Source organism: Pithys albifrons, chromosome 6 (assembly GCF_047495875.1).
Source record: "Pithys albifrons albifrons isolate INPA30051 chromosome 6, PitAlb_v1, whole genome shotgun sequence".
Classification (NCBI taxonomy): Eukaryota; Metazoa; Chordata; class Aves; order Passeriformes; family Thamnophilidae; genus Pithys; species Pithys albifrons.
The window spans coordinates 7,465,124-7,477,175 of record NC_092463.1 but is presented as its reverse complement, the minus strand read 5'-3'; the positions used below and the strand labels follow the sequence as shown (position 1 = coordinate 7,477,175).

At 42.7% G+C, this 12,052-nt stretch overlaps 1 protein-coding gene across 4 annotated transcripts in view; it reads right to left on the bottom strand.

Annotated features, from left to right (window-relative positions):
• Positions 1–12,052, bottom strand: part of SYNE2 (spectrin repeat containing nuclear envelope protein 2) — a 181,876-nt gene that overhangs the window by 55,487 nt on the left and 114,337 nt on the right. For all 4 annotated transcript variants that reach the window (XM_071557344.1, XM_071557346.1, XM_071557347.1 and 1 more), the window contains 10 exons: positions 10,745–10,864; positions 10,429–10,629; positions 8,857–9,030; positions 8,143–8,274; positions 6,130–6,326; positions 5,859–5,991; positions 4,854–5,036; positions 4,276–4,422; positions 2,553–2,729; positions 346–501 (listed from right to left, as the gene is read on the bottom strand). In XM_071557344.1, the coding sequence (XP_071413445.1) occupies positions 346–501; positions 2,553–2,729; positions 4,276–4,422; positions 4,854–5,036; positions 5,859–5,991; positions 6,130–6,326; positions 8,143–8,274; positions 8,857–9,030; positions 10,429–10,629; positions 10,745–10,864 (1,620 nt within the window). The remainder of the gene's footprint in view (positions 1–345; positions 502–2,552; positions 2,730–4,275; positions 4,423–4,853; positions 5,037–5,858; positions 5,992–6,129; positions 6,327–8,142; positions 8,275–8,856; positions 9,031–10,428; positions 10,630–10,744; positions 10,865–12,052) is intronic.

Genomic DNA, 12,052 nt, shown 5'->3' with positions numbered 1-12,052 from the left:
TGGAACTGACAGCCTTTGCCACAGCTGTGCTGAACTGAGAACCATTCTTAAGACATTTCAGAATACAGTCTATAATATTGCTGCACAACACTCCAAATACCATGGAGTAATAACAGGTATGTCTTCAATTGGAAGAAAAAAACACAGAATAGCAATTCACATTAAAAGTGGATCTGGCTCTTTATCACCTGAATGTAACATGATTTAATTACAATTGCATTGTAGCCTTCTAGGAAATGGCAATTTCCTTTATGTTTTGTCTGTTAAAATCTGTGCTGTTCTTTAGTCTGAATTCAACGTGCTAAACAGGGTTTTTACAACAATATCACTCATGTAAGGCTTTACCTTGCAATCATCTAAGGTGTTCTGTGCAGAGATCAGACTTGCTGGGGTTTGTAGGGACCTCAATCGATCCCTCTGAGCTTCCAGCCAGTTGCGCAGAGTCTGTGCCTTGTTCTCATTTTCAGAAATATCCTCCAAAATGTGTTCCAGGTCTTGTATCTGAAAGTTACAGAACTAATTTAACTTACTTAAACCTACAGGTGGGCAGAAACAGGGCTTCCCCTTCTGTGATGAAACTGGAGATTACAAAATCTACATTGAAAATGCTGTTAAGAGAAATTATTTTGAAAAGAAAAGCTAAAAAGTTTTGCTGACTCTTTAGGACTGGATCTTTACCTTGGGAAGAAACAAGGCAGTGTGTGTTCTGGAGGTGGGAGCACACAGACCTGACAAGGTGGGGGACCCTGGGCTATGTGGACATGTTCATATAGAGCCTGAAAACTTCATTCTCACTAAAACCTACCAACAAAGTTACTAAGAAAGGGACCTCAAGTCTCCTGTCTTCAATCTTGGTCCTGAGGATCCATTAAATCCTAGAATGCAGTTTCCTGAAAATGGTTAGAGAAAAAAACTTTTTCTCCTACAAAACTGAAATTTCATCATGGAACTGAATTTTCCAGTTGAAAATGTTTTTGGCAGACTTTTTGAGCTATAAAAAATTGGAAATTTTCCATTTGATCAGTGACTCTATATGTGGATTCAGAGAGGGCAGCTTCTCCCAAAGGTGTGTAAATTGAGAAACAGAAATAAAAGAGTTATATGTTGTAAAGGGAATCATTCCAGCAGCCTCATAGTTGAATTTGGGATTCTAACCTTCCCCAGGGCTCTTCCATATCGTATGAGTCACACTAGCTTTTTTGGGCACCAGGGCACACAAACAGCAGCACCTAATTCTAGATGCATGGATTATTTCTAGCATCACTAGAATAGAGCAACTCTGAGGCACTGCTTAAAAGAGATTTTTTTTTCCAGAGAAACAGAAGATATGATGGTAGAGGCAGTTTAGATGTAGAATTTTCCTATTAGCTGCTGGTCTTCAAAAGCAGTCCATTGGGAAAAACATTAATTACTGCAGGAGGAGGACACAAATAAAGAATAACTTATTTCCAGGGACCTAGGAGGGCTGGAGCAGGGCTGGGAACTAATCCCTGCTATGCCTTTTTCAGCAGGGTCATATGTTCCCCCATGGCTGTCAACACCACTTACTTAATAATTACTGTTTTGGCAAATCCAACTGCTATAACAGGAAAACTGGGCAGTTAAATGCCTCCCTGACATCCGATCCCGTCAGATCTCGGAAGCTAAGCAGGGTCAGCCCCGGATTAGTACTTGGATGGGAGACCTCCTGGGAAATGCCGGGTGCTGTAGGTTCTAGTCCTGAGGACTTCACTGGCACTGTCCAAGCTCGCTCAGCCGTGGCAGATGAACCTCAGGACTTAAACGGTGGGGCCAGTTCTGCGCACGCTGAGCCTCACCTAAAATCCACTGCGCAGGCTGGAAGGGCACACCCACGTGGGGACAGCCCTGCCCAAATCTTCGTTCGCAAAGTTTGGCCATACATACAACAGGAAAACTGGTGGTAGCTTAATGTATCCCTATTTCTCATTCCATCATATGGCACGTGGAGGGGCTGCTTGATTTCTTGGGGCTCTTTGCTGAGCAAGGCCTAGCTGTCCAAGCAGTGTAGCACCTCTCCTTTCCACAACCCATCCAGTATTTCTCCCACCAAGTTTTAATACCCCAACTTTCACATCACCCCAAAGCTTCAACAGATTTCACTAACAGGTTCCCCTGTAGATACTATCCTGCATTCTTTTCCATAGTTTTCTCACTATAGGTCTTTCTTACTGACATGCCACTGGCTCTTTTCTTCATATGAGGAATCTTGTATTTCCACCTAATACAGTCAACTAGGGTAAACCCCAGGCTGTTGTAAAAAGCAGATTTTGTCTATTTTCCCTCTTTACAAGTTAGAAGAGAGTTTCCTGTCCCACACCTTGCTGAGGTTTGGATGCCCACCCACTACCTGGTAGTTGATGTGCTACCAGACCCCTCCACAGCTGCCCATGAGACAGGATGGATGGATGGACAGCAGAACACAGAGAATCTCACCGTGTTCAACAGTGTGTTCAGACCCAGGGAGAAAGGCTGCTTGCAAAACACGGGCAAGACCAGTTATGAGGGAGAAAGCCATGAGAACTGAACCCAACCTTTCTGCTGAGGGATGCCTGCAGCCTGTGCCACCGCAGGTTCATCTCGCCAAGGCACTCAGCGAATTCCGTCCTTTCGTACCGCTTGCTTTCCACATCACATGTGCTCATCTGCAGCAGGGACTGGTTAACAAAGTCTACCATCCACTGTTTGAAGTTCATTTCCATCATGTATTCCTGGAGGGAAAAAAAAAAATCCAAAAGAACAGAAAAGTAAACCAATTAGTTTGGTAGTTTTAGTCTCATCAGTTCCAATGATTCTTCAAGGTGTATCTATGGGACACTCAGCTAAAAGATTTTTCTGAAGGAGACCTGGCTGTAGGAATAAATCCCCAATATCATTACATGGGTAGTTCAAGGTAGGAACAAGCTGGTGCTGGAACAGGGAAGGAAACCAAGGCTACCACACCCTATACTTAATCCATTGGACAATACCATCATACTGCCATGGGCCCTGGTTAGGCTAAGACCAAGGTTTTCCCACACTCCTGCAACTCACAGGCAAATGCAGCAAGAGCTTCTGCTCCTTTACCAAAACAGCTATAAGAACAGAATGTCAGAATATCTGCGAGGAAAAAGTGTCCTCTAGCGTGAGTATCCTTGCCCACAGAGGTGAGTGAGAAACTACATGCAAAGTGAAAACAGAAGGGAATGTCTTTTTATTTCAGAAGATCTTAAGAGTAGAAAGGAGGAAAGGGTTCCTCATTTATCTAATGGTACCCAGAAAAAAATCACCAGGGAATGCATAGTTGAGGTACTGAAGCCATAGCTGCTTCCCTGTAGGAATTTGTAACCCTCATCCCAGCTTTCTTCTCAGCACACACATCCCCACACTGATGACAAGTACAGAAGACAGACCTACAAACTGACCTCTAAATATCCAAAGGATTGAAAACCTCACCTACATGTCCCAACTGCCACATCCAACTGATACAGACCAAAGTGTTATATATGTGGTCTACCAAGGTACTTGGAAAGAGATGTTTGCCTTATGTGTAGCACCACAGTGCCTGCAATCGCAGCTGTAGACGAAGAACTGTCAGATTGTCTGAGCCCAGAGTTGAGCTTGGCAGCTCTGTGAGGGCAGAGCAAAATATGGCTCTGTAGGAAGCCAAAATGTGCCCTGAGGTTGGGCTCCCTGGCATCGATAAAGGTACACAGTGTGAATCCTTCCTGTGGCTGAGGCAGTCAGCCTCTGCCACTGGTGCTTTGGCATCTGAACAGCACCAGGAATCTGCTGCAGCCTCACTCTTTGCAGGGAAGTTCATTTTGTCCCTCTTTCCTAGCAGGTTATTTCTTTTGAGGACAAACCCCTCTGTTTTCTAGTTAAATGGACCCTGGTGATGGAGCTCCATGAGATACTCCTTATTAAAAAAACAGACTAGGACACAGCACAAACACAGTCTATCTTCATAGGGAATTAAGGCTTTCCTGCTCATCACACTTTAAATCTAAATGCTAGAGAGAGAACAAGCAGGACAGATGGGACAGCATGAGGAAAAGGAGATTACAGCACAGCAGGCAGTAGCTGTACTGCAGGACAGGCAGTGTTGTGTGTGCCATGGAAGTATAAGGTTTTATACAGGGAGATGTTAAGACACCTTTGAGACTGACAAATCTCTTGAGAGCAAGGGGAAGGATCTGACAATGCCTGTAGGCTGTTTCCACCCTTTGAACAGCCAAACACCTTGCAGAAGGCCTGGACTTACAGCTTCCCATTTACCTTGTATTTCTGAAGGAGGCTCTTGACTTGAGCAGCACTGCGTTGTGAATTTATTGGCTCCTCCTGTTCTTGCTGCTGCTCTACATGGTCCAGCCAGGTCATTAGTTCAGCAATAGCTTCCCGTGATGAGAGTTTTTCCATCTGAAGCTGGATAAAGCATATAAAGAATCCTCTACACTCTGCTTGTTAGAAATACCAAGGAAAATGACACTTCTATTCTTAGACAGGCTCAGGCACTATAATCGCATTATTAGGGCATGAACTTGACAGTGAGCCCCGTGCTCCAGTGGGGGAGAATGACTAAAGAAAGCTTCAGGAATTCATAAATCTCAAATAAAAATATTTCTAATTGCAACAGACTTTCATGTAAAACTGTAAAGATCATAAATATATGCAAAACAGCCCAGGAAGAACACTGCAATATTTAAACTGCAGTGCAATACTGGGGTTAGTCTGAAAGACAGATAGATAGTTAACTCAGAAAAAAAACTTTGGAAAGCAGCCAACTGAATCCCAGCAGCAACATTTTAATATAATTATTTAGCTTGAACTGAGAGATGGCAGCAGTTTCTCCTCACCTGGTGAAGCTTTTCTTGGATGGCTGGGAGGTGTGTAATCAGTTCTCCCCATTTTTGCTCAAATTTTGCCAAAGATGACCTAAGTGCTGCAGTGTCAGCTTGCTTCACGTGGAAGAGCTGGTTGGCAGTGCTCACCACTGATGACTTCAGTGAAGATTTCTCATCAACTTCCTTAGAGAATGTCTGAGGTGCACAGGAGAAATTTAAGAGATGGTAAATATTTATGTATCTATTTAAATGAAGAAGACAAACCACATTTTCACTCACAGGATGAAATGCTTCAACAAACAGGTTTAAGCAAGTTCATAAATTCAGAAACACTAAACTGAACATGTTCTGGAAGAAGGATTTCTGCCCAGCTTGATACAATGCTGAATGCCACCTTTTGCGCCATGGGATAGGAATATCCTGATTCACACAGAGGTCCAGGGAGGAACTCCAGTCCTCAGGTCTCTGTCCAGCTCGCTCCTACCAGTCTAACCTTCAGGCTGCTCTGCTCTCCGACTGTGCACTGTTCCTTCTATCTGGCCTTACACTGGGGCTAAACCTTCTGGCTGGTCATCCAAGGGGAGCACAGCACAGGGGGCCAGGCAAAGACATGAAATTCAGTCCCCTGTGTTTCCTTTTCCTGACTTTGGCTGACCATCTTCACCCCTGCTGCACCCTGAGCCCACGCTCCAGGTTCAGCTGTGAAGTGGCCCATCAGCTTGGCAGAACTGCTGCATCTGGTGTTTGGCACCAGGAGCAGGACAGAAACAATGCCAATGTGCTGTACTTGCATAAGAAAGAGATCCTAATGGGGCTGTGAGCTCATCACAGAGGATTTCGTTCTGATTCATGCTCTCTGGCCAGCCTCAGGATCTGAAGGAAAGTCTTTGGTGGCCTCCCATCCTCATGGGTACCCACACAGGGGCACACAGCCATTCACTGCTGTATTATGTGGGCAGCTTGCAAATCATGGCAAACACAAAACCCTCTCAAAACCTGGTGGCAGAAATTACTTACAAACAAGCTGCTGATGTTGTCCCTGATGGTGGGAAGATCTTGTGACACATTGAGAGACTGCTCCTTCCAAAAATTCATTCTCTGCTGAGCAGAATCCAGCCATTTCATTAACTCCTCAGAGTCTCTGTTGTAGCTACAAGGAGGAAACAAAACACAGAGAATCACATCCAGCTGAGGCTAGAATACATTTCCCATGCTCCAAGTTGTCCTGCATCTCTGAGAGATGCTATTCTGGCACCTCTGATCCAATTGCTTTTTGAGTTACACCCACCTGACCACGAGCTTTAGTAACGTTTGAAGCCGGTGTAGTTCATGGCCGACTTTTTTGGTTAAAGACAACCACTGCTCTTCCAGCTTCCCAATCTGGCTTCTTATTTCTGGACAGCTCACAGCAGTCAGCAATTTCTTCCCTTCTTTCACCATCTGGTACAGCCTGGCATGCTTTTCATCAACACCGATTTTGATTTGCTGTCAGAATATGGGAAGTTTGCAGAAAAATAGTATTTCAAAAACAGAAAACACAGCTAGGAAAACACATACCATTTGTTCTAAGTTCTTAATCTCACAGTGTGTCATGTATTTTATTTTCCAAATAAGAGTGGGGGTGGTTTTTGTGTTTCCTCTGGATAGATGAAGGCAGATCTCAACATACTTTCGTGCATTATCAGAATGACTGTGCTATGATTTAATGGGCTTTTCTGACCCATGCAAACCTCAGGCAATGGATAAACACTACCAGATCTTGCTGCACTTCAAACACATGGCTGTTCCCATCTGAAAGTTATTGTACTCCTGTTCTCCTCAAAGTTATTGTGCTTCCTTCAGGATCTATCCTATTTAAAAAGAAATGTTCCCAGTATTTTGAAGGAAACTGTTGGGATAATTATTGAATAATGGTGGCAGAGAGAAATGAAGAGGGAACAGTGAAGTCATTAAGGAAAAAAGACAGGAGTGGTCTGGTTTGCTTAGTCAGCATTTCACCATTACTATACTTCACTGAAAGGTCAAAAATAGGAAAGGGTAAAAAAGAAAAAAAAACCCAAAGAGCAGAGCAGTCCCAGGGAGAAAACAGAAAGTAGCAATTGTGTGATGTGCAAGTATCTCACTTCTCTCCAGGCATGTGCACTATTTTCAGCAGGGATATTTCTCTCACAGGAATTAACCCCCGGGGAATTTTATTCTGCCCTGTCCTTGAAACTGTGAAGGTCCAGTGCTGGGACTCTGTCCAAAAACGTCTTCTAAAGCTTTACTGCTTTGTTTCTGATTTCTTTACAGACAAATAAAAAGTGAAGAGCTAGTTAAGAACTTAAAGAGCCAAGGAAAACCAAGCATCTTCACACTCAACTGCTCCTGCCTCAGTGCAACAGGTATCAAAAGTACCAGAGGGCCACTATGACTGTAAATATCTACTACTGATTTATCACAAAAGCTTTACTGTAGCTGAGAATTTATTGGGAATGTCCTCTTTCATGTAGCCAACCAGATTAAATCACTATAGTCTTTTCTGCATTTATAGTCTATGAATCTAAACATCAAATTGGACTCAATATAAACCCAAACACTCATTAATTCAAAAACTTCTACAAGAGGGGCCCTCTGAAGACTGAGAAAGGTCAGACCTGTGAGGACTGCAGAACACACTGAAAATGCATCACTAGGGTCATTAAATACTATTTCTTCTTAATTTTATAAAATAACCATAAGGGCTGCTTTCATATCCTTATATTGAAATGCATTTAAAACATGGATAAAATATTTCCAGCTGGAGTTGAGGTTCTAAATAAAAATGTAGCTCTGCCATCAGAGATACAACTGCAACCAGGGTTGCAATAAGGGTTTAAATACTTGATATTTTCAGGTATTTGAAGGCACAAGGTATTTGAAGGCACAAGGTTGATTCTCCTCTTCCATAGGTTTTACATCATGTCATGAAAATAATTCCTGAATTCCAGAGAAGTGGCACTGTGTGCACTCCAAAGCTACTTGCTGTATTTGGGATCCATGGAGCCTGCACATCATTTTATTCCAAATATTTGCATTTCCAGACCAACTTCTAAAAGAGTTAGTCATTATTCCTACTTAAATGAACTTGCAGCCCGTGGCTGAAATTAGTAGTCTAATCTCCTGACACTTTTAAAAGTTGTCAGCTTGCATCCACACACAGGCAAGGAGACAAAGGAAACATTGTCCTAAAAATCATCATCATCATCTCTTATTTTAAGTAATCTTTTGGCCAGCTCCACAGATCCACAAAGAAAATCAGTCAGAGAAACACACAAAATACCTCTAGAAGTGCAATCCTTTCCATTAATCTTTCTTCAGTTTCTTCAACCAAACTGACAGAAGGCAACGTGGAGGCAAGTGTCTCTAACTCCTTATTGAAAACGAGGCATTCCTCATCAAACACCATCCATTCCTAGAAAATACACTGCATCATTAACATAGCACACATCCATCTGCATTTTTGCTACACCAGACTCAGGCCTTACTGTTTATTCTACCATCAGCAGCTCTTGCTTTAATGAAATGAAACACCAAACCAAGTGAATAATATGCAAATATTACAGTGAGATGATTTCACCACTAATGAATTACTTATTCATCCTCTAATATTTTCTAGGATTCTTATCTTAAAGTGGTGTACATATTTTTTAATTCTCTAGGGGTGCTTTAAGATCAAATTTTAAGTTTTATTTTAAAAAAATATTTTTGTGCCTTAAAGGGCTTGTCTGTCAGTCTGGTCACTCAAAAGTTAGGGCAAAAAGTCAGAAAGTCCCACCCACACAGGTGAGACTAATGGGTTAAAATGTCCACTTTCACAGATTTTCAAGAATAAAGTCAGTTTATTGACACACAGAGAGTAATCGACTGTTGTTGTCCAATGGAGATGGGAAAGGACAGCTACTACCTGAAGAGTCACTGGTGGGAAAAGAGTTGCTTTAGATGAAATATTTCTTCTTCCCTCCAGCTTTTACTTGGGGTTTTTTTGATTTATTACCTTTAACAGGCTCTGTAAGTGGATACCATACTGGCAGGCCTTCTGCTCCAGCAACTTGACTTCATTCACCAGCTCTCTCCAGAATTCCTCTCTCTTTTGCAGGACAGAAGGACTCACTCTCTTGGAAAACGCTTGCATGTAAGCCATGCGGGTCATGAGGTTGCGGAAAAAGTCCTGAAAAAAACCAAGTTAAAGCTTGCTCTTTAAGAGAGATCACACTCCCAAAGCAGGAGGAGACTCACTGAGAAGCCACTCAGGGCAGAGCTGGAGTCAGGAGCCTGCTACCCAAATTCTGCATCACCCCAAGATGGGCAGTTACTGATCATTTCACATTTAGTCAGAAACCAGGGATGAGTTGAATACACTGTTTTCATTTATACATTTCTAAGGAGAGAGATCTGCATTTATGCCTTCAGTTGGTAAGAAACACATCGATGTTGGAGGAAGATGAGGGAAGAAAGAGTTTAGCTATAAATACATAGTATAGCATGAGGGAATCATCACCAGACAATCATTATCCAGTTTGTTTCACCTGCATTCCAGGTGATTTCAAGCAGTAAGGAGCAGGCAGGGCACAATAATCCTTTAGTATAACTAAGGAAACAGTTTGATTTACTTATGGCTCTTGGCAAATGTCTGAATCTCAACACAGCACTTTTCCCCACAAAAAGAGGTTTCAGGGTTTAAAATCACTTCAGATCTCTTCAATCAAGACATTTTTCACTAAGAACTAATAACTAGTACAAGAATTTTGCTTAAGGACCATACTTGAGGCACAGTCTGTGCGAGCACCCTGAGTATTCCAACCAGGGTAGGGAAAACAGCTTCTCCTGTTTTCTTTGGCTTTGTAAATAAACTCCTAACATTTGGCTTTGCCAAGGGAAATTTGAGAGTGACAACCACCTGTGATGGACTCCTATGACTTTGGAGCAGTGGTTTGCAATGCTCAGCACTTTGAAGCAACTCCTAAGTGAGAGTTTCAGCTACATGGAACAGTTACATCAAGGCACTGACATGACAGAGGGATCTTCAAGTGACTAGTGCTGGCCAGGGCTTCTTGCCAAGTGCAGGACAGTGAGGATGCAGGGGCCTTCTCAGCACCTCACCCCGAACATGCAGCAGCTGCGTGCAGGGGACACCATCCCCTGATCTCAACTATCCTCCCAATGGAAAAGGAGCTGCTAAGGGTAAGTTTCCCCCACCAGATCAGGACGGCACAGAATGCTGGAAGGAAAGTCTTCCCAACTGACAGACAATTTCAGGAACCTCATTACTGATTTACTGTCAGTACTTAGAAGGACATGTGTTTTCCTGACATATCAATGTGTTCTGAGTGAAGCAAAAGTAGTAATTTATCACCACAACTGCACCTGCAATAACAACATCTCCTTTATATTTTAGTGGGTCCTATTTTAGTCTACTAAAAAACTGTTCTTTTTCTTCTGCACATACTCTAGTCCCTCCCCTATGCTATGAGCAAGTTATTCTCCATAACACTGGAAAGAAACTAGTCACAGAAAACAGTGTTCCTGCTATGCATATCTGAGCAGTGCTGTGATAAGCATCTTATACCTTGTGATTTTCTAGGTGAGACTGTAGAGCTGCTCTGCTTTTTGTTAGGTGCTTTGGATCTTGTGCCATCTTCTCTCTTCCAATAGCTACCAGCTCAGCAAACCCACGAAGCAAGTCCTCATACTGGCTTTCACTGATGGAAGGAGAGTTCAGCTCCACGTATTTTGCTTTCAGAATGCCCCACATGTCATCCAAAACATCCTACAATGTAAACACAATTTAGCAATTCATGAAGGACAGAAATGAATCCCACAAACCTGCACGTGCATTCCCAGAATACAAAATAACCATCAGCCTTTTGGCACTGTGTTCTTACCTCTAATTTATAAGCTTCCTGGATTAAGGTGATAGGTAGCTGAAATCTTTCTCCATGGCTTCTCAACTTTGCTACTTGGTTTTCAAAGTTTTGCAGTTCCAAAGCATAGGCATCAACTTTCTGAATGAAGGACAAAGTAAGCTATTAGGAAGAGTTCTGTTCCATCAGACTTTCCATTATCACTGGTAGGCTGGATCTCTGCTGTGGCAGCACTTCAGAAGATCCAGTGATCTTATAAACTAAATGGACAATACTGTTCATAACATAGTGTAGTCTCAGTACAACATTCAACATGCATTTCAGTTTACTAGTTCAAAAGCAGCCTTTAAAAGGAATCATGGACTTACTAAAAACCAATTTTTTTGTGAATCAGAAATACTCAGGGATAGAATCATAGAATAAATTGGGTTGGAAAAGACCTCCAAGATCATCAAGTCCAACCCTTGGTCCAACTCCAGTCCCTTTACCAGATCATGGCACTCAGTGCCACGGCCAATCTCAGCTGAAAAACCTCCAGGGATGGGGAATCCACCCCCTCTCTGGGCAGCTCATTCCAATGCCCGATTACTCTCTCTGGAAAGAAGTTTTTTCTGATCTCCAACTTCAATTTCCCCTGGTAGAGCTTGAGCCCGTGGCCCCTTGTCCTATTGCTGAGTGCTTGGGAGAAGAGACCAACCCCCACCTGGCCAGAACTTCCCTTCAGGGAGTTAGGATGAATTGAGACAAGTCCTCTCTGAAGGAAGGAAAGCTATGTACTTCAGGCATTCCTCCTCCAAGAGTGGCTAACCTGACAGAATATACCCAAGGCAGCAATCCCTGCTAGGGGATTCAGCTGGGAACACAGTTCTCAGTCTGGCAACCAATTATGCCTGTAAACAAGGTTATGAGGCTGTAATAAAATGTTTCCAGACATCCTCTTTGCTCCAGCAACAAGTAGGTAGATGGCCAATGACCATCCTAGGAAGGATATGCAGTTTGTTAATTTTTAATTCTCTGCTAATCCCTATAAAGGTCAAAGAAAATAGATTAACTGGTCAAATTCCATACGATAAAATGCTTATAAACGCTGCATGAGTAGGTAAAAACATTGGAGTCCTTTGCCACAAAAAAGCTAGTTTTACATATAAAAAGGCAAAACATGTGAAGTGCTGCATTCTGTGTAGCTCTTTCTCTTCCCTGTCATAGTATGGGATGTATTTGCCCTGAGAGATTGTGGAGAGACTGGTTCCTCCACTCCAACCACTATAGGAGCTGAAATTACGTCTGACTACAGGTTGGGGTATAGTGGGTGACAAATGTGGCAAATAC